Genomic DNA, 22845 nt, shown 5'->3' on the forward strand with positions numbered 1-22845 from the left:
ATTGGTAACTTGACTTCGGGTTTTCTTTAAGATTACTTCCCAGGTTTCTTGGAGGTTGTTGTATTTTAGCAAGGAGAAGTATTACTGACAGTAAATGAGCCCGCACATTTTTCAACTGTGATTATCAGAACATAACTGATAACATGACTGGAAAGGAATCCTTGAATCATGAACTTGTGTTCTCTGCTACTAGAAGCATGGGAATCAAAGCTGAAAATAAATGTGTTTGGTTTCTGGCTTGGCAATGATCTCCTACTTCACATTTCACACATCTTTCCATTTGTTCTTGTGTCTATATTGTTTTTCATATTGAACAGGTAATCTCCATGCGGAGCTTTAGCTTCTTCCACGTATTCTGAAACAGCAGCAATAGACATTTCAAGATTTCATTTGCCTTCATCTAGGCACACCTTACAACTGGTCCACAGTACACTGGCAGCTGGCAACTGAATCCAGATGTTTTACCTCTACTCTTTCTACAAATATCCTCTCTTCTATCAGATTTTTTCCTTAGTCCCCAGTACATGACCATATGACTTGTATTACTCTAGTCCTCAAGGTAATGCAGGATTCTTATATGATGTTCCAGTTCTTCTTTGTTCTGATTTTGTCATCCAATTTTATGTCATTGCTAAATATAATTAGCAAATTTTCTCCTCCCAGAAAATTAGCCCTGACAATATTGTTAATTTATTGCTTTTATAGGTTTTTGTTTGTATTGTATCGCTGTTCTCTTGACATGCCTACAAACACATTTCTCCTCATTAGATCTAAGTGGTTATCTAAGCAGGTGGCACAGTTGTTACTTTTTCTATAAACTTTAAAAGTGTCATTTTTCATGGTTATTTGGCTCCTAGGTGGACTGGGAAATTGTGATGGCACTTCAGTCCGATTCCTCAATAGTATGGAAACTAAAATGAAACTGTTTCATTTGTTAAGTTCAGAAATATTACCGACTGAGAAGAAAGGCATCTGTTCATGTTTCTCAGGATGATTTTTCCCAAAGAAGTCTATAAAAACTCATTTCAGTCACATACTGAACTGGTTTTTGAAATCCTGTGGCCTAGAAATCAAAGAAGGTGGGAGAAAATAGGTGCTTATAACAAAAGCTTCAATTCTGGGAAACCAGTGGCATTACAGAAAATTAGCAGTTGTCGGTGGTTATGCACTGGCTGAATCTGACCCTAAACAATCTTTTTTTAATGGTGACATGGAAGTTCAGGCTTGAGAGACTTCAATGTGGTACCCTTCAACAGGCTAAAACTCATAGAAAGGTAGAATAACTGAGAAGGGGCAGGCTTCACAGAGTACTTGTTTCTAAGGTCTGGTGTCTCAATGTTATCCTTCACGTTACCGCTTATTATCTGTCATGAAGCATGATGTCTAACATCTTACTGAGGAAAAAGAGTCTCTTGATACTCAGTGCCCTCATCTCAACCTCATGAAAACTTCCAAAGCTCCATTTGATTCAGATTGGGCCCAGCATGTCCACAGCAAATAGCAAACCCATTGCTCACTTTTTAGGCCCAGAACACCTGAGTAGGGGCAGCTGAAGATAAAGAAAACTCAACAAAATCATAGCCAGTGCCCTGAGCACAGAGTGTGTGCTCTGCACACAGGAACTCTGTTACGCTTTCAGGTGTCACAGTTCTTGGTTTAGCAATAACTTGAAGTGGCTGGAGGGAGTATCTGTCAAGGATGTCAACACTTGGATTTGTGATCAAGGTTAAAACCTGGGAGTCAAGAGGCTCCACATAATCCATGGTCCTCCTGTCATCTCAGACAAGGCATTTAACAACCTGTTGATATACTGCCCAATAAAATGAGCAACGTTTTACTGCATCTTGCAACAGTGCTGTGAAACATGCTTTTTAATGCTCACGTAATGTTCCAATATTATTGTTATTTCTAATTAATTGTATTACATGAGGGTTAGAGATCCCATCTGAGATGTGACTGCATGCCATTCGGTAATGGTGATCCATACAGCCAAGTGTTGACACTGACAGTTGACAAGTAGAAGGCTGCAGACAGGCTGAGCTGGATTCAAAACAAGTCCACAACACATGGTTATGCAATGAGGATTAGACTGCATCTCTCTTGACTAGCATGCATGCTTTGCTACCAGATTACCTCATCTCTCACAAATGAATTATGATTTATTATGGAAGGAATCAACCACTCAACTCTTCTTCTCAGGCTGCAAAAAAATACATGGATTGAAATATAAAATATAAGCAAACAAAATAATTCTCCATAGAATAAAAGCTGTATATGCTTGAGTGAATTGAAAGAAACCCTGTTGTGTTAATAAAGCTTTAATCTTATTAAACTTTCAAGGAAATTATGTGAATGCAAGGATAAACAGGCATGAGATGTCTCCTAGTACTAGAAGGAACAACTTCACTAACATAAATTTCTGCCACAGGGAGCCACTCACTCGAAATTATCTTCCTGTCTGACACTGAAGTTCTCCTTTGCTTCAGCTTCATGGCATCAGGAACAGACAATGAACAAATGCACCTCATCAACAGGAATTCCAGCAAAGACAAGCTTACAAAATGCTCTCTCTGAAGGAAACCACAATGGACATGGGCATGGTACAGCTCAAGGTGAAGGTGCAAACATAAAAACAGGCATAAATCAGAGTCATGCTCATTTTCCTCAGTTCCACAATCTTTCCTTTGGCACCAGAGGCAGACAACATCAGAGTCAATTAAAAGTTGTGATCGTTTCCTTTATATCTGGTTCTCTACTCACCTTGCTCCTGCAGCTGTCTGATTCAAATCCTTCCAAGATGGGCTGCCTCCTTCTCTCAAAATCTTTCATCACCTGTTCATAAAGAAAAGCAGAGCTCCCTTTCACTTTCTGAACTACTGCTATTGTACTTTCAAGGCTGTAAGCAACACATGAGTCATTATCAGTAACAACCGAGAGACAGAGAACAAAAGAACTCACTTCTTTCCCACAGAGAAGTTTCTGGCACGCTTGCTAATGCACCTTTTTTGATAAATGCTTTCATACATGTCAAGGGAATGTGATGTCTGATTACTGGTTCAGAAGGACACTTGGCAGGTGTGCACCAACATCATACAGAGAGATGACTTACACTTGAACACGCAGTTTACCTACAATCAAACTCGAATGCAAGAACTGCTTTGCCTGGGCCAAAACCAAACTGCTTTGGTAACAAGTGCGAAAGGGAGCACTGCTAGCACCAGCCCTCCTGCTCACATAGTACAGTGAATGCCACTCACAACCCAGATCCGTGAAGGAGAAAGACAAAACTGAGTGTGAACCAGGTTGAAAAGTTTCCAAAGAGTGTAAAGACAGTGTGCTAAAAAGACTGCTGGATTCCAAGTCTCTAACCCAGCCTTGCAAAACTCAAAGACATACTAAATATATTATAATGCTATATGAGACAACGCAGTCCCTAAAACCTGTATTTGTACAAAAATATTCACTGGAGCTACTCTAAGTCACAGTGGTGATTCATTTGTTGGGTTTTTTCCATGATACTTCATAGAGAGAAAGCTAAGTATTAGTGGGAGCAAGCAGATTTCAGTAATGTACCTTTCTTCACAAATTCAGCAGAATATTGTGTTCTGCACTTACACATTTCTTTTTCCTGGAAACAATCACAGGTAAAAAGAAAAGAAAGCAATGATAATTTTTGATCTATGGCACTATACATATTAAACAGAAGCAGAGATTTCAGTTGGTTCTTTTGAAGACTGTAGTCCTAACCATACCTGAAAATGAGTTATTTAATCTCAGGGGCTTCCACTGTTTTTTCAGCATTTACAGTTCTTAGAATATGGTTTTATGTTACCTCATTTAATCAAGCAAAGTATGTTCATAAGCAACTTAAAAATTCTTTTGAAAGTTGGGTGTAGCAGATATATTGAGACAACAAGCAATCGCTTCATGGACTCCCTGTTCAACACAGGACCATGTTTTAAGGCAAGCAGTTTGATTCTGGAACAAGCTTCAAACAGATGGAAAGCAACATGATGAGAACAAAAGATGGAGGACTGCACACTGTGCAATTTTTGTTAGCAAGTGTCATTTTACTATCATGAATGGGCTACGGCAGCTAACAGCAACACTTAAAAAAAGGCAAAGCTAAGGATTAATTATTTTTAAGGTTATAATGCATAATCCGGGGTGGGGGGAACCAAACAAAAAATGAGAAATGGCCTTGAAAAACAAGAGCCTCTAAAAAATGTGAAGCTTCTACTCTGCCTTTAGCTTTTTAAACTTTTATGCTTTTTGATCTGAGTGGATTTAGTGGGCCCTTGCAAACCTCATGAATTCAACAAAGCCAAGTTCAAGGTCCTGTGTATGAGTCAGGGTATTCCCAAGTAGTGATTTTATCTATATTAATTTGGATATGTCTTGTTGCCTCAGAGATTATGAACATCAGGTGGTTTAGAGATTTCCTTTGTCCATGATTCACCTAATAAAAAAACATTGGTTGTTACACTTACAGAAAAATAAAAAAGGCCCTTCCCGTCAAAGCCAACAACATGATCAGAAAACAAAAGTCAGTGGTCTAACTCAGTGCTAGAGGTGCAAGGTGGCCATTAATGACTGAAGAGCAAATAAACCTTCTGACCCTTTTGTTTAATGCAGTAACTTTTGGAGGCAGAGTAGAGGAATAGATGGAAGCAACCTCCCTTCGGTTCCTGGTGTCTAAACCAAACAGGGTTTACAAAAACAGATTTTCAGCCCAGTGGTCAGGCCTAGTCACTGTGATTACACTCACATTAGTAAATTAAACAAGTCTGGGACCAGACTCTGCCCCTGAGGCCAGCTGGCACAGGGCATCCAATGTCCAGTCTATGAAAGCCTCAAAAAGTCCATGAAAGCACAGTCTGCCTATTTGTAACATCAGGATGTATCCCCTAAACCACACCCTGGAATATTTTGGGATACTCCACATTGGCCCAGGCTAAAACCATGTAAGGATTATGAGAAGCAGTAGAAAGAGCTGAGTTTGGTGCTCAGGAACATTCCTGATGCTGTTCAATTTGCTGGTATCGGCTGAGCTTTAAAGAGTCTACAATTTCCACACTTTGATCTGTGCCAACGCCCTCACCAGGTCCTAGTGGCAAGAGCCCCCACGGACACTGACATTACTTGCCTTGAAATCAAAGGCTCCCTGGTGTGTTGTCTAAGGGCCCAGACTCCTGCATACTGAGCAATTCCCATGCTGGTGTGATCCCCGGCTCTTCCCCACTCCCCATGCACCGGGATCTCTCTCTGCACGCCAGATCTTCCGGCTGCCCTCTGGTGCAAATCCTGCCTCTGGTATCCAACTGCTGAGAAATGTAGCCAGAAAGGGGGAATGTCCCAAAACTCCATAGCTGCTTGCTAAGAAAAGCTGTGGTGAAGCTGTGCCCGAGCTTGCCAGGGCCTGCCTTACAAGGATTTTCTGTTTGGAGGCACTATGACTACTTCTACTTTCTGTATTTCCAATGCAGCTTTAAATGCCAGTGGAAATCGACTAATTTTGGGGGAAACCAACTGAACCACTACAGAGAAAACAGGAGACACATTCCCTGGTACCTGAACTACATTCAGCTGATTCAGCTGCTCTGCAATTATTCAATTCCTTAATGTAGATGGAAGTGTTTTTCAGCATTTTCCAGCATGAAAATGCCCAATTTCACCCCTGCAAAACCCATCCAAGAATTCTTGGCATGTTGAAACCCTCCAAATGACTCAGCCTGCCATAGGAAAAGGAAGTAGATGAGGGAATTTTAAGAAAGAAAGGGGCTGAAACCATACACACAGCTAAGGGCAGTTAACTGCATACAGAAAAAGCAGGAAATACAAGGGCTTGGGCAAAGAAGGAAACTAGGAATACACACAAATAGGAAGGAAAATACAAAGACTGATTTGCATGGAAGGGAATGTGGGAGAAAGTATGTGGAGAGATTCTGAAATGAGGAGAAAAGTAAATGGGACAAATCAGACAGAAGGGAAATTATATATGTCCTGGTATAGAGCAGGCAGCAGCATCATGAGGGAATCTTGTTCAGGGAGGAGAGACCATACACAAAGACAACCTGGAATGAGACAGTGCCACCGATGCCACCAAGAAGAAACTGATGAGCCTAATTCAGTACCAAAAACCTGTATGTTGTAAAGTGAATTTTAAGAGACATTTCGGGTTTGAACACTCGTTTTTGCAAATTACAAAATTAAGGGCTTGAACTTGAACCTAGGAGATCTACTATTCTCACCTCCTTGTGGCAAAACAGAAAATAAAGCTCCTATAGGAGCATACCAAAAGCAATTGTTTGGAATGGCACTACCCTCTGGTGGTCAAAAAAGACAATTATGTGTACACCAGGAAGTAAAACATTCACAGCTGGTCGTTCAGATAACTAAAAGATGCAATCAGTTCCAATCCACACTCCAGTAATCCACCTCGAGACCGTGCTATTCAATCAAACGTCTACCTTATTAGTCTATTTTAAAATGACAAATTCATGACTGGTCATATGCACAAGGAACAAGGCTCTGAAAGAGACCAGGGTTTTTCCCTTCCACATTACATCTACAGAACATCATTCCTGGGAAAAGCAGTTGTTTCAATGCATAGTTTTCATGAAAATGTTTTGAGACTTACATGATGACTTATCACAGGCTTGCCTCACTCAGGTTTTTTGACATCTAATCTTGTACAAATAGTAAAAGCCAAATATTAACTGCTCTGTCATTTTCTCCTTTCCTCTCTTTATATCATCACTGTTCAACGGTTGTTTTTCCCCTCTCCTGTTAAAAACAACCCTATTTCTCAAAGCCAAATGCACCTTCCAAATACTCTTTTATCCCTACACTTGTTAAGCCCAGATGTCTAAATGGTCCTACATTTCCGGAAATGAGAAAGAGCTTGTCATATCACTCCCTTCTAGAGAAATAAGTCTATACGTTTCAACTTTGATCTTTATGGTAGGTTGACCTTCAGTTAAAAGTTTGCTGTTGTTCCTTGGAAGTAATAGATCTTGTGTATTGCCTCCTTGCAAGAAACACTCTGTGCGGACCTTGGTGGGGCAGAAGTCATTCCTGCGAGGTCTGATAAACTCTCATTGATGCCACCTTGTGGCAAAACTACTGGATGTTGGAATTCCGGAAAAATCATTCAGCATTTGCCCCTCCTTGCAGGTGCATTGAACTGCAGCACAGTGGTTACATTGCTTGCAGCACTTGCAGCACTTTACAGTTCATCAAATCAGTATTTGGACACTCCTAAAGACACATCGCCAGTCAGTGACAGAGAGGAGGAAAAGTGGGAAGAAGCACCACAAAACACATTTATTTTTGTTTTATTAGGGGGCAAAATAAATCAGTATACCCAATGACACACAGCACAACCATTCATGTGCTCAGAGCTTGGGCATTTTTTTCTCTTTTCCCACCAGAAAAACACTCTGGTAAGAGGTACAACCCATGCCAAATACTGCAAAATAGCACTGCAGGGAGAGACTGAAGGAAAACTCAGCCCCAGCCTTACAGGACAGGAAGCATTTCCCAATTTCCCAATTACCTCACGCTGGGCTCACCCTTCTCAGTTACCAGGCCCTAAGAATTATCCTAAAGGAGCTCATGCCTATTTTTCCAGGACAATCCTGATGCCATTTGGGCCCTGCTATGAATGCCAACGTTACCACATTCAGCAGAATGAGGCTGATGCCTATTTTTAGCATTGCTTCCACTGGAGAAGCCCAAGACTCACCACCTGCTTCCTCCAGGCGCTCTGTCAAACACCCTCTCCCAGCAAGCGAGTGGGAGGAAGAGGCTGAATCAATCTGCACACCTGCCTTTTGCACCACCAGGTTCCCAAAAACACAGGAAAGAAACCCCTCTCGTTACAAAATGTGGTAAATGTAAAAATTTTCTTAAGAAAGGATGTTCCCTAACGTTTGATCTTCGGATATTTCAAGCCTGATTGACAAGAAAGGAGGTTTCATCCAGGAAAGAGAGCAGCCAACGAGCTCTAAGTGATGTCTGGGTGTTAGAAACACAAATTAATTGTCAGCAGAATTGCCTTGTAAAGATTTAGAGCTCAACATGTTTCCACGACTTGAGACCAAGGGGAAGCTTGGGAAGAAGGACGTAATGCTGAGAGTGGACACAGCACAGAATTTACAGGCCACAAGGACATTTGGCAAAACTCACAAGATAAGGAAGAAACTAAAAAAGACAACTCAGCAACTGTGCTGAATCAGGTCCAACTGGGTAAAAGGCAATTCCGGCAGGGTGAGATCCTCACCACCAACTCACACACCCCTGACCCAAGAAACCCCCTGACTCAAAGATGATAAACACTGAGCCTGCAGACTAATTAGCATGAGAACTGAGAGAATCATTAACCAATAGAAGACAGAGTATTGATTAATAAGAGAACTATGTAACTTGTAGTCGGTGAACAGATCTTATGGGGGGGGGGCTGAAGGCGCTTTAGTGCGGAAGAGGTTCAGGGGGGACTTCATGTCTCTACAATTCCCTGAAAGGAGGCTGTAGCCAGGTGGGGGTCGGTCTCTTCTTCAGGTAACAAACGAGAGGATGAGAAGGCATGAGCTTTTGCTGTGTTAAGGGAGGTTTAGGCTGGACATTAGGAAGAATTTCTTCACAGAAGGAGTGATTAGACATTGGAATGAGCTGCCCAGGGAGGTGGTGGAGTAACCGCTCCTGGAGGTGTTTAAGGAAAGACTGGATGTGGCACTTAGTGGCATGGTCTATTGACATGGTGGTGTTCGGTCATAGGCTGGACTCCACGTCACGTCAGAGGTCTTTTCAAACCTAATTGTTCCTGTGATTCTTTAATGCCTGTGTGTGCTACAATGTATAAATAGTAAAAAAAAAGTTCTGATACTTGGAGTGCTCCTTTCGCTGAACGCCACCGAGCACGCAGGCTGGCGCAACTCTAAATAAATAACCACTGTCTCCCCCCCTCTCTCTGGCTGGTCGCAATCCGCGGGGCGAGGGACCTGCACGGCGCCGACGGGCGGGGCCGCGTCTGGCGGCGGTGCCGGTGCCGGTGCCGGCCCGGGCGCGCCCCCGGAGCTCCCCCGCGCGCCCCCGCCGCTCCCCGCGCGCCCCGCCCGCATGCGCGGTGCCGCAGCGCCCGCCGGAGGGGGCGGCGCGGCCGAGCCCGTGCCCGGCTCCGCGCCGGGGCTGGAACCGCTCCCGCAGCCACGGACGCACCGCAACGCCGACCTCGCCGGGGAAATCGGCTCCCCTCCCGTTCCCCCGCGGCCGGGAGCCGAGGCCCTCCCTTCCCTCCCTGTCCTCCGGCAGGCTGAGGGGACGGGGGAGCCCGGTCCGTCCCGCGGCGGAGGGGCTGAGGGGGCAGCAGAACCCCCTTGCCCCCGCTCCCCTCCCCGCGCTCTTCCACCGCAGGGAGAGAGCTTCCATGTCCTAACCCGTGCCCTGGCAGGAAGCGGGATCCCCCTGGCCTCACCCCTGCCCTTTGCTCCGCCGAGCGGAGGGTGAGTCAGGCTCCTCGCAGGTGGGAACAGACGCTGGTTCCTACCTCCAGGGGAAAGCGGGTGCATTTTCCCTCCTCCTGCTTGCTTTCTCCCCGCAGGTGGTGGGGCTGGACCTTCGGCGAGCCCTCGGGCCTGTGAAGCTCCGGGCATGGCTGTCGGTGGGCTCGGGAGCTCCCTGCTGCTGATGTCCGGCGTCGTGGTGGCCGTGGGGCTGTGCCGGAGGCTGGCCCGGCGCCGGCTGTACTCCCGCCCGCTCCTCTTCGCTTTCCTTGTGGAGATGTTCAGCACCTTCCAGATTTGCGCCTGCACGAACGAGCTCAGCCTGCTCGGCAACGTGGAGCCGAAGCCGCACACCGCCCTCACCCTCACCTACGGCTTCACCGTCCTGCACGGCCTGACCCTGGCCGGCAGCGCATGCAATCCCTGCGGGACCCTGCAGCCCATGTGGGGCGGCGGGACATCGCTCAGCATGGGGGGACTCAAGATCGCCGCTCAGTTCGTGGCTGCAGTGCTCGCCAGAGCGTTCATGCAGTTTATCTGGAGTCTGGAGATGACAGAGCCACATCTCGGAGCGCTCTCACAGGGCTGCAGCAGCCCCATGCAGACTACAGAGACGCAGGCGTTCTGCATAGAACTGCTCTTTTCTGTCGTTTTCCAGCTGGCCGTCCTGCGAGCCGAAAGTGTTAATCCCAAATACAGGGTCCATTTGATTGCTCTTCTCATCACCATGCTCGTGTATGCAGGTTAGTCTTTTTACTTTTTTTCTTCTGTTCCTGCAATAAAGCTGTAATGGAAGAGGTTCTTACTGTTTTCTTAGAAGTGTTAAGGTGCACAATGCTTTTTTTTAAATTACACTTTCCATGATGATTTCTTTTTGTATCGTCTGACATATGCAAACTTCACTTGGCGTTTATATAAAGTTTGCCTGGTTGCATTCCAGGCAGGGATGGGGTTAAGAATTAAATGAGTTACGCAGTTAAAGTAATGTCACGTCTGCAAGTACATATGGTTAAGTGTTAAAATACTCAGTGAAGGATTGTTTCATAATCCAACTATTTATACAGCGTGAGAGATTTCATACTATGTGCTCTGATTACTAAGTGACATTGGGAGAGCACCGCTGGCTGCATCAGGAGAAAGTGCTGATTGTGCAACAGCAGGGTACAAACTGGTAATATGGAAGCTCTGCATTTAAATAATGCATAATTCATATCAGTGCAGTTTATTTAACTACTTCCTTAAATCAGAAGCGGGAATGGTTATTTGTGGAATGCATACAGAAATAATACCTCACGACACCAAATGTAAAAAAAAAGGGGAAAAACAGGTGCCTGTTGCATTAGAGCCTCCCTTGTCTGTAATGCCATCTGTGTCCATGTCACCAAGACAGTCCACATCCCTGCTTTTCGCTACCTGGTTGTCACCTCGTCCTTCCCAGCGCTGGGATGCTGTCACCTATGCATCCTCTCTGGATCAGTGGGAAGGGAGAGGTGAGGGGAGTCAGTCTGAAGGTCTTTCTTCTGACTGTTGATGTTCCCTCTTGTCCCCACCGAAGTGACTAAAGTTGTTAGGTCGCTTGAGGATTGCCCTGCAGGGAGTCCTCCTACTGGCCAGGAGATTGTGTAGCTTGGAGGGGTGAAAGAGATGATTACAGAACTCTTGCTGTTGGTACTGCCCCTACCACAGAAAAAGTCATCTAGGGAATTACCAAATCCCTTTGAGAGAGGGAGATCACTTCTCTTACCCGCAAACGTCCAAGATGTCACTGATGCCTTCTCCTAAAGGTTTAGCTGTATTAATGCTATTTAACATAATAGCATCTAGAACACTGTACAGTCACATTTTCAGATGTAGTAATGTAAAAATCTTTACTCATTATCTTTAGCTGAAATTAGCTAATGCCTAAAAGTCGATGGGGAATTTTGAGAATTAACTTAGCAATTTGAACTACTTTCTAAAAGCAGAAGCAAGGTGTCAGTGCATTTGAGGACATTAAATATATTTCTGAGTTGCTTAGTGGAAGTATAGCCAAATATCCTCCACCCTCTTCTACAAGCATAGAAATCTGCATTCCTGATTCCTGACATTCTTCTCCTGAGCAAAGTCATAAAATAATACGTGTCACATTGCCTTTCTTTTAGTTCATTCATACAAAAAATTCGTTCCCAGTGTCATTGGCCAGGTTCCTGTCTTTTTCTAGCGGAGAAGGCTGAGTGTTTGCAAGTGCCCTTCCATGCCATAAACTCAGGCTGGTTGGGACTCGCTGGTGCAATCGATCTGCAATTACTTCTAGGAAACCTCAGGCCTCTTTTGCATCGTGTGCACAACACCCTGTGCTACCTGGACATTTTTCCTTGCATTTCTTTTAATCTGCAATCTACTTGTCTATTATAAAAATACAGAGGTGTTCAGATCCTGTCATAGCTGAGGCAGTAATGAGAAGCCTGGGAAGTGGCCATGGACGATGTGTGCTGCACATATCCCATATATCCTGAGGATCTCATGGCATAACCCTAACCGTGTCTGTCCCAACTCTGTTTCTTACACGAAGTAGTGAGAGTCACTGACAAATCCGGTGTCACAAATAGGGGCCTCCAGCAGGGTGAGTTCTCATCTGCAGGCTGTGAAGACAGACAGATGCATAATTTAGCTGGGCTGGATCCTTCTCAGGAAATCTTCTGCACCTCTTTTTTTACTGTTTATAGGTCTGCCATGTGCCTTATTCCAACAAATAACATCAGGTTATACAGTATTATCAAAATTACAAGCTGTTTCTTTAGTTTTTCTTATACTTTTTCACAATTAAAAATATTTGCTTTTTTTTTTTTACATTTAGTCCTACACAACCCAAATTTTTATAGTAGTATATACTGTACACAAAAGGTCCAATACTTTATTTTCTTTTTTCTACTAAATAAAGGGGGGGAAAAAAGAACATTATGTCTTTATCTATTAAAGAAATGACTCATTATCTAAGGATGCAGACCATATACAAGATGGTAAAGAATATTTTTGTATAATTCCTTTGGGAAAATACTTATTTAGGGGTTAAAAATACACCTTTTGAGGGCTTTTTAATTTACTGGCAGCATTACTGTTAAGTCAGAATCATATGAAATTGATTTGATTTTTCTGAGCCTAACATATCAAGGTACAAATGACATACCTATATTTAATTCTGAGTTTCTTCCTAATTTTGGCCTTTAATAAGGGCAAAAAGGTAAAATTACTTTCTCATGCACTGTGTGGCATTACTTCCCCTTTTAAAGTTTTATGCATACCTCATCAAAGAAATTACACTTCTTCTGCCATAAAATAATCTGTCTTCTCTGGTACACAGAATGAGGTGTTAAATAAGTAATTTTAAGTAAGATTATAGTGGTGTCCCTGGCCTATTGTTGATATTCCGGTAGTTATTAGTAATGAATTTTGAAGAAATACAGCAGTTAAAACTCTGTCTAATGCTTAATGTTCATCAACTGCATCCTGAGAGTGAAATTCTGCTTTCAACTGTATGTTTGTGGATATAAAAGCAGAAGCAGTGAAGTCATAAATAGATTAAAGCAAAGTAAATTATTGTAGCTGGGCTTCCTGGCAACCGTGGACATTGCTAATATGTCAGTGTGCAGAAAAACAGACTGCACAGTAAATCTGACTTGTTCTTGAGAACAAGTGTAAAACCACAGTAAACTGAGTAGGCAAACAAAGATGAAAATTTTCCTGAACTGTAATAATACTAGTAAAAGAAATAATAAGAAGAATATAGAGAGAGAAATACAGAAGAAGAGAATGACAAAGACCTTACTAAAACTTTGGAAAAATGACTGCACAGTCATAGTAAATGAGGATTACAGCAGCAGGGTATTTGTACAAAGGGTAAGTTCAAAGCTCATAGAAGCTTATTTGGGGAGAAGTCAAGAATAAGCTGTTATGAATTATACAGATCCAATTATAGAATATTTTATGGAATAGGTTAATAGATAAAACAGGTATGGGGTGGTAAGTAAGTAACAGTACAGGAATATAGGTAATTTAGCTATGACTAATGCTTTTTCTGCAGTTGCAATGAGAGGAACAACGTATGTCAGAATTTAACACACTTAGCTCCAGGTTCATCTGCAGTGTAATTACAGTTTAGTCCCCAGTGTACTGTGTTTGGATCTTGTTATTTAGAAAATGTTTAGGCAACTTCATTTACATCTGAAATTAGAGGCAAGGAAAGATGCTTGGCTTCCTTCTGCAAGACAGTGGAGTGGCACTCGCTTTTATTTTCGTTGAACAACATGCAGAGTTTTCCCACAGTTGTTATACCACCTGAAAATCTTAACATTCTGTACATTGATATAATAATAGTGTTCTTATAAGAAAGTATGGAGGTCAGCTTAGCAAGAACACTACTTGACAGTTTTTTCTTTTATCTTGCATATGTGCTTCATGTGACACAAGGCTGAAATGTAATGGCTAAAGTAATTTCTGTCTCCTCTAAAATCATGATATGGAAATAGCTTCTAGCTTTATCAATAGAAACATTCAGCATTAGCCAGACCTATCTCTTTAAAGAATATTTGCTAGAAAGAGATAAAGGAATTTTTAGCTCACCGGTAACTTCACACGTTTTAAAGCCTTTGAGAAAACAGTTCAGCTGTTTACTACATCATCAGGTGGATAACTTCAGAAGAGTTTTACCTGTTCAAACTGTTTCTGGTTAATTCATTTTATTGCAGGGTGTAGATTTCTTGTAGTATGGTCTATGCGCATTTGAATTTAAAGTAAATATTAAGAAAGATGATTTGATTTCATGCTGTTTACATCTTATTGCAGGTGGAAATCTCACAGGAGCAATATTTAACCCAGCACTGGCTTTTTCATTACATGCAGATTGTTTCTATGACAAATTTTTGAGTTACACACTAGTATATTGGATAGCACCATGCTTAGGTAAGTTCTTAAGACTTTATGTGTTTGAGAAAGTGTTATTTAGCACATGGTTCATAAATCTAGAAATAAGTGTTCTTTATTTGAGAGTGCTTGATTTTTGCATTAAATAAATCCAGAAAATAGTAAATTATAATATATGTGTTGAAGTCATTCAGAATCATGGTTTCATTTTGCAAATGCAGGCTGTGTATTTTAAACTTTTTTAGTGCTCTATGTAGAGTGTCTGCAGCACTGTTTTGTGAACTGTAGAATTATTTGGATTGGGAAGGACCTTTAAAGATCATGTGGTCCTTACCTGAAAGTAAATATCAGCCTGATTAACTTCAAAAAGAGAAATATACTGGTTATCACACAGTGTCTGTCTTGTTTTGTGACCATTTACAAAAACAAGGGGATTATAAATTGAAAAACCAACCCTACCCACAGGTATTGGGACAAGTGCCTTAAATATGCTTTCTCAATTACCACTTCTATGATTTTTCTCCACACAGTGTCTAAATTTTGCAGTTCCCGTTCTGTGTTTTTCCCCTAGTCGCTGTTGGACACAGTCTGCTTTTAGTTTAGGAATAAAAAGATGTTAGCAACTAGGTTTTTTCTAACTTAAATTACGGTTTTAATTTGGAAGCTATTAATTGTGACTTCTAGCTGTGTGCAGATGAAAATGCTCCATGTGATACTTCATGCTGTTGTTTGTTTACAGTTGGTCCCTACAAATCTTGAGCTTTCTGCTTAGGGTATATAAAGAAGCAGTCTGCTAATCCCAAATTCTTTCATGACTGTTAATCCTATTAGAAGGTACAACAGTGATGACGGAACAACAGGATGTAAAATATACACAGGAAACACTGGAAAGAACTCCTGTTATGACCAAAAACTTCCTTTTCTTGAGTTCACATATGGGCGTGTTCTACTTGGCTTGACTCTGTCAGCCAAAAAGAAAGATGGAAGTTTAAACCTAACAAAAATTCACTTTGATATAGCCTAGTTGAATAAGATCTCTAAACAGGATGACTGAACAATAGAATAAGCTTGATAACTGTTCAGTCAGTAATTAATGAAATGTCGTAGGCAAAGCTGATCAGCATTGCTCGGGTCCTGACAGACCACATAACATTTCTCACAATTCAGCTTTAGCTTTCATTAAGTGATTTCAACCTCAGAACCATTTAAAGATTTTCCAGGTTGTAAGTATGTGGGATTTAATATTTTGGCAAGTGATTTAAAGAAACAGGAGGCATTCTGAAACCCCATGTTCTACTTACATGCCAAGATGTGTCCTGCAGAACAGCTTTGCAGAAAACCTCCCGGTGATTTTTGATGTAAGAAAATCAACAACCGTTAACCGAAATGGACCCATGACTTAAGGAACGTAGAATATGATTAGGGAGCAATGTTACATTTCTATGAAAATTCATAAACGGTGGTTTATCATTAGTTAACACCTGCAATATACATAAAGAATACATTGAATGCTGTCTCTTGATCTATGAGGGAAAGGAACTCCTCCAGACTGAGCAGTTGTAAAGATGTGAATACTCAGGACACATCACTTCTTGCACAGTGTCACTACTGTAGCCAAGATTTAGTGACAGATCTCAGGTCTGTGGATCACCTGAAGGACTGAGTAATCTAATGGTGATAAAAATATCTCCTTACAGAACAAGGATGTTTCATGGATACATTTAAGACACCTTATAAATAAAGAGTTCTAAACAAATACAGTGTCTGAGGTAGAAGTATAGAGGAGATTGCTGTATTTGAAAACTGAATTGATGACTACAGGAGTGCAGATCTACAAATCTTAATATGAAGTGATTTTTTCTGACACATTTTGAAAATAAGAAAATAATAGGAATAGATTTTTTTCTTTCACGATTGGACAAAATGATGAGGCATCTAAGAAAATGACCTGTTACGATGATAAATTCTTGTGGAAAGAACCTCTAAGCAGAATCATGAAAGTACATGATGAGGGAAGGGATATTTTAAATTCAATTGTAAAAACTACTTTCAGAATCCACCTGTCAGCAGAAGTGCTGTTTCAGACTTCCTAGAAACTGGCAGAGTCACAATGATATGCTAATCTGATGTCTTACTTCTTCCAGCATCAGCCTCTTAGATGGTTAAATTATTTTGTTCTTACTTTGGGAAATTCTTTCAGAAGGGTTATTTTATTTTGCTGCAATAACTACCTCACAGTAGAACCATGGACTAACATATCATGAAACTTAAAATTGCCCGTGCAAAGTGCAATATATTCTCATTTATGGCTGCAGCAAAAATCCATGAGGGCAAGGATATGGAGAGAGTTCAGGTTATAACTGAATCCTGATCTGACTGTAAGCACGATGTAAACAGTGTTCTTAGAAAGGACACTTGGAAGAAGAAGAAGATTGATTATCACTTTCACTAGACAAGGATAAAATGAAAGTTTTCTTTCAGGATAAACAAATCTACTGGTGGTCTATGGTCTTTCAGGAATTTAATCTTGACGCTGTAGTTAATTACTCATTTTTCAAAATGGCTTCACCGATGTTCTGGTGAAGCTGATTCTCCAGCAGCATTGAACTCTGGATTCCTGCAATAAAGAGAGGTGCCAGCAACTGTTTATAACTTAGCACAGGCAGGCCTAAGTTCTGCACTGTGAACAGACTCAGTAAGTACCAGTGGAACAAAGATGGTTTCTGTTTAACTGCCAAAGGAATTCATGCTAGTTGTCCAGGCATGATTATACCATCAGTAATGATGGGGACTGAGCTAAGGCTGCTCTTACAGTACCAGGGACATGGCAGCTACAAATGGAAGAGTTGGTGACAAGATAGTCATGAGGTCAATAAAATGAAATGCTCTTTCCTGGACAGTTGACAGCTTAGCATATCATAGAATTGTATTGTAGAGTGAGGGACATTGGAGACCATCCAGTTCCAACCCCCCTGCTAGGGGCAGAGACACCTTCCACTAGACCTAGATGCTCAAAGCCATCCAGCCTGGCCTAGCCTCCTGCTATGTTTCTAACACTATAAAATCAGAACCAGGACCCCCTTCTTTAGATCAGTTTTACTATAAAGACTAATACTGTTCCTTAGAAAATAAGTGTCAGAACAGTTATTTAGCAGTAGATGTAAATGGAGGAGGTAAACAAGGGAGAAGGCAGAAGGTGAGACTTTGACCTTTCTGCTCAGAGGAGAGGCTATTCTGAGACTGCCAGCAAGTTCAGAACACTTAAGCAAAGAAACAAGAATTCCAAGTCCGTGTGCAGTGAAGTGTTCAGTATCTCAGGGACTTGGCAGCAAAGGAGGTTTTCAACAAACAACTGGAAAACAAACTATTCTGATTCCTAGACCCTGGTCCTCATGGGGGTTTTCAGTTGCACACACATCATCTGACAGAGTGAAAACTCTTATGCAATGAGTGGATGCAATCAGTGAAGTTCCTAGAAACTGTCAGTAATTATGTCTAATTCAAATACTAAAGTACCAGTGAGTGGTAATGCTGAACTTGACCTGCCTACAGAGAAGAATGGGTCCTGAATGCGGCCACTTGGGTTGTAGTCCTCACAAGAGTTCAGGGTGCAAAGGAAGACTGGTTAGGTAAATAGCAGAGCTGTCCAGACTTTGGACTTCAAAACAGAACTCTGCTTATTTAGGGAATTGCTAAATCAGTAGTAATTCCCTTGGAACCTGCTATAAATGGGAAAAGGTGATTTTTAGAAAAAGTTCATGAGAGGTCAGTAATAGATTTAGATGTGCAGAAGGAATCTGTCACATAGTGTTACACTGGGAATTTGGACAAAAAGCCCTGCTGGCAAGACAAAGAGCTTCCCTACAACAAAGGAGAACATGTAAGAAGTTGAAACTGGGACAGGCAGCAAAGGAGGAGTATAAGAGCTTTGCACAGGCAGTTGGAAACAAAGTCAGGAAGGTTAGAGCTCAGCCAAAACTAAGAGCAGGGAAATGCAGAGTTTCAAATACACCAATCACAAATTTCCAGAGAAAATGAAGGTCCATTGCTGGATGGGGGAGACAACCTAATGATGGATGGCATGGAAAAGGCTGAGGTACCACTCAGTCTTCCCAAGCAAAATTTGCTCCCAAACCTCTGTGTAACTCACTAAGGTTTTGGAAAGGAAGAAATAAATAGGGAGTTATAAATAGGAACAACATTATGTGATTGTGAATCCATTGACTCTAGTGGGATTCACCTAGAAATGAAGATAGAGTTGGCCACTGTTGGAATTGTCCTTCATTTATGAGAAATTACTGCAGTTAGAGGAGGTTCCTGCCAATGGGAAATGTGTAATACTATGCCTGCTTTTGAGAAGGAGAAGAGAGAAGCCAGGGAATTATAAGTTAGTTGGTCTCGCTTCAGTCAGTGGGAAGATGGTGGAGTATCTAGTCTAGGAATCCACATCCAACCATGTAAACAACACAAAGATAAACACAGGAGCAGTCAGCACAGACTTAGTGGGGGTGACCAGCCTGGTTGCCTTCTGTGATGAATGTATGTAGGAATGAGGAAGGAGCAGGGATGTAGTGTACCTTCACTTCAGTAAGGCTTTTGATACAACCTCCCACAGTGTTCTTGGTTCAAAGTGGGCTCACACAAAAAGACTGTTAGATGGAATAAAGATTGGCTAAACCACTGACCTCAAACTGTCACAATCAATGGGTTGACACCTGGCTGGTGGCCAATACCATGCAGGGTATGCTGGTGTCAGTACTGGGAGTTCACACTCCCCAGTATGTTTAACAGTGACCTGAATTGAAGTTTGTTCACAAGAGTTTGCTCTCTCTGCAAGACAAAGCACATGATGGAGCAGTTTGGGATCAGCACTTCTGCAGAGGGATCTCCACAGGCTGCAGAGGTGGGCTGAGACCAACAACATGAGATTCAACAAGACCAAGTGCTGGGTCCTACACTTTGGCCACAACAATCCCAAGCAGGGCTACAGGCTGGGGTCAGAGTGGGTGGAGAGTGGCCCAGCAGAAAGAGACCTGGGGGTGCTGGTTGACAGCAGCTGAACATGAGCCAGTGTGTGCCCAGGTGGCCAAGAAGGTCAATGGCACCTGCACTGCACCAACAATAGTGTGTCCAGCAGGACCAGGGAAGTGACTGGCCCCCTGTACTCAGCCTGAAGCCACACCTTGAGTCCTGTGTCCAGTTCTGGACCCCCTCAGTTCAGGAAGGACATTGAGGTGCTGGAGTGGGTCTAGAGAAGGTCAACTGAGCTGGTGAAGGGTCTGGAACACAAGTCTTATGAAAAGTAGCTGAGGGAGCTGGGGTTGTTTAAATTGGAGAAGAAAAAAGTTCAGGGAGGACTCTATCACTCCACAAATACCTGAAAGGAGGATGTAGCTGGGGTAGAGAAGGTGTCAGACTGTTCTCCCAGGCAACCAGTGATGGGATGAGAAGACAAAGGCATAAGCTGTGCCAGGGGAGGTTTAGGTTGGACATTAGGAAGAATTTCTTCACTGAAAGCGTGATTAGATATTGGAAAGATCTGCCCAGGGAGGTGGTGGAGGTCACTGTTCCTGGAGGTGTTTAAGGAAAGACTGGACGTGGCACTCAGATCTATTGTCATGGTGGTGTCAGGTCATAGGTTGAACTCCACGATCTCACAGGGGTTTTCCAAGTGAATTGATTCTGTGACTATTGCCTCTCTCTACTCAATGCTTGGGATGTGGCATCTGGAACATGGGTGGTTTGGAGTCCCCTAGTTCAAGAGCAATGTGTCAAAAAACAGAATCCAGGCAGTGCAGGACCACAAAGATGATGAAGGGCCTAGAGTACCTGAGAGGGAAGGCTGAGGGAACCAGACTGGTTTAGGCTGCAAAAATAAGATGAAAGCGTGATTTAAGCACAGTCTGGCATTATTTCAGTGGTTACAAGGATAATAGAGATTAACCATTCTTTTTGGCAACAGCAAGGCTACAAATTAGGGCATGGGAAGTTCAGTTTAGACTCCAGGAAAACATTCAGGAGGACGAGTGCAGCAAGACTGAAATGAGTTTCCTGGAGAAATGCTCCAGTCTCCAGCATGGACGTTTTTTGGGACTCAGCCAGGGAAAGTCTCACTGACCCATCCAGCATAGGCAAAGTCCTGCAGAGTGGCAGACTGGACTAAACAATCCCTTTCAATAAGCTTTTCTTGTGATCTAAGAAGTTTCATAAATACAAGATTATGTGTGGACATCCGCAGGATCCTCCTCAGGCACAAGCAGGATCCTCTTCGTCTCTGAAAGAATAAACTAATTTCTTTTCCTGCAGTAAATAAAAAATCATAATAAACTGTATTTGGATGCCCTTTGGATTTATGGGTCCCTTCCAACTTGAGATAAAAGTTTCTTTATGAGAATCATACACTATCTCTAATGTTACCATTTTTTCAGCTTCAGAATAAACCCTAAATGAGAATGATGTTCAAAAAAACACCCACTATCTTATACCCACTTGGCAGCACCTAAAAAAATGATGTGGTTGTCAAAACAGACACAGCTAACAAACTCAGGTGAGGGATGGAGGTTAAGTTGCTGGTTTAATCATTTATACATCCAGCTACAAAGAAAGAAGCCCTGATCAGGAACAGGAAGGTGCCCGTGTTGGGTTCACCCAGCCAAACTCTCTGCCTTTGGCTTGGCTTACACAGATCAAAGCATTAACCATACTAGGAAAACAAGACTATTAACTCACATGGAGCACTTGCATGGCCTATTGAAGCTTTCTTTGCAAAAAGTACTGATGCAGTCCCTGCTGTATTGTGTTAGACACTCAAATACTTCAACATGTTTATTTTTCATACCAGTACTGTGTCCTTCTCAAATGCATTTAAAGGTCCTTTCTGTAACTTCTCATTTCAGGTACAATACTTGTAGCTTTTATATGGGATGAAATCTTTCCTCGGATATCTTGAGACATCAAATCCTGAAATTTGGGAGCACTACATGAAAAAATATTTTCAACATCTGCAGACATAAAGCTTTCAGAGAACTGTTGACAGACTTCCGTGCCGTCTTTATGCTGTATTTTCAGATTTCGTGTTTGAAATATTTGACTTACCACTTTGTATTCAAATAATAATTTTGTAAATGCATATTGGGATTTTGGGAATATCTGCCACCATTTTCAGTTAAGCCATATGAATGTGAGAGACTGTTAAAACACAAACTTTGTCACTTTAGCCATAAGTGCCATTTGCTGACCTTTATTAGCATGCAAAACTAATTTTAGAGAAATACCTCGTCCTTTCCGGGTTTGATTTTATTGGATTTCTTCCCACTGAAGGCACCGGCAAAAAGGCAGCTGAAGATTTCTCATACTGACATCATCATATTCCTACTTGCCATATACTTACCTCTGAGAGGAAGAAAGGCTACACTACTCCCTAGAAGAGCCTCCACAGCTCTGTTCTAGAGGCACCCTACACCAAAATTAAAAGTCTATGACCAACATTGTTTTAATAATAGTTGAGTTCAGGTAAGTAACCCCTCGCTTCCTTCCAGGAAGGCTCTGTCCATTGAGACTGCTGAATGTTTTACCTTGGTTGGAAAAAGCAGTAATAAAATACCATAAAATTCTGTAGACACACACATCAAGTGGCATTTTAGGCAAAACCCTCTGTTTTTTATCAGCAGTTACTGCTGCCTCTTCACATAGACACAGTATAGAGGGATGACTCATGCAGTACTCAATTTGTCCTTGATTTTATGTAGCTCTTAACAACTTCTTTAAAAAACAAATGAATCTGCAATGCAGAATAACAGAGATAAAAACTACAGGAAAGCTACATACACAAGCATGCCCTTTATAGCCTCGGCTGAGGCAAAAACCTGATGGGTACCATCCTCTGAAGCTGTTTCCAGCATGAGGTATCTTCTTCTGGCTGCAGCTTAATTTTTAAACACACCAAAATATATTTCTCAAATTCAAGAGTTAATTCAGTTTTTATGGTTACTTAGTTTGAAAGGAGAGATGGTTAACAAATTCTACAAAGATCTCAGTATCACATCCCTCACCGCATCATCCAAGTCACCTTATAAACTACATTTTAGGAGAAAGGCAATCAGATGGGAGGGTTTTCACAGTAAACTGATGAAGTCTTTAACAGCTACTATTGTCAGCTATCTTTTTTGCCAGAGTTTGGGAAGTAAATATTTCCATGTAATTTCTTCCTTGTTGCAATAAAATCTTTTCTTGTTTTATTTTTCCAAGGTACCTGTAAGATTATATTGCAAAATTAAATCAACTGTATGAACGTGCTTTACATACAAGAGTCCTATCCATGACCCTGTATTCAGTTATTAATTAAAAAAATTAGCCTGCTAATATGCTGAAGAGAACTAGAACTGCTGGGTTATCATTCAGCAGCTCTTCAGCCATAGTGTGAGTAGATCTACCAAAGGAAATT

At 41.9% G+C, this 22845-nt stretch overlaps 2 protein-coding genes across 2 annotated transcripts in view; one reads left to right on the forward strand and one right to left on the reverse strand.

Moving 5' to 3' along the window:
* The window catches only part of PAK1 (p21 (RAC1) activated kinase 1), a 103298-nt gene extending 93616 nt beyond the window's left edge, over nucleotides 1–9682 (reverse strand). The window contains exons 1-2 of the mRNA XM_066175564.1: nucleotides 9548–9682; nucleotides 2761–2832 (exon numbers count right to left, since the gene is read on the reverse strand). The gene's annotated coding sequence lies outside the window, so the exon portion shown is untranslated. The remainder of the gene's footprint in view (nucleotides 1–2760; nucleotides 2833–9547) is intronic.
* Nucleotides 9200–22606, forward strand: AQP11 (aquaporin 11). Its single transcript, XM_066175570.1, has 4 exons — nucleotides 9200–9503; nucleotides 9602–10246; nucleotides 14325–14441; nucleotides 21299–22606. Exons 2-4 carry the CDS (start codon nucleotides 9652–9654, stop codon nucleotides 21349–21351), a joined length of 765 nt encoding a protein of 254 aa, XP_066031667.1. The 5' UTR covers nucleotides 9200–9503; nucleotides 9602–9651; the 3' UTR covers nucleotides 21352–22606.
* Nucleotides 22607–22845: the final 239 nt, after the last annotated feature.

The sequence above is a fragment of the Chamaea fasciata genome, unplaced genomic scaffold (assembly GCF_029207755.1).
Source record: "Chamaea fasciata isolate MVZ Bird 193981 ecotype frontalis unplaced genomic scaffold, bChaFas1.0.hap1 SCAF_2, whole genome shotgun sequence".
Taxonomy (NCBI): Eukaryota; Metazoa; Chordata; class Aves; order Passeriformes; family Sylviidae; genus Chamaea; species Chamaea fasciata.

Coding starts and splice junctions, on each gene's coding strand:
- AQP11 (XM_066175570.1), top strand. CDS start 9,652: ATGGCTGTCGGTGGGCTCGGGAGCTCCCTGCTGCTGATGTCCGGCGTC. Junction 10,247..14,324: donor CACCATGCTCGTGTATGCAG/GTTAGTCTTTTT, acceptor ATCTTATTGCAG/GTGGAAATCTCACAGGAGCA. Junction 14,442..21,298: donor TTGGATAGCACCATGCTTAG/GTAAGTTCTTAA, acceptor TTCTCATTTCAG/GTACAATACTTGTAGCTTTT.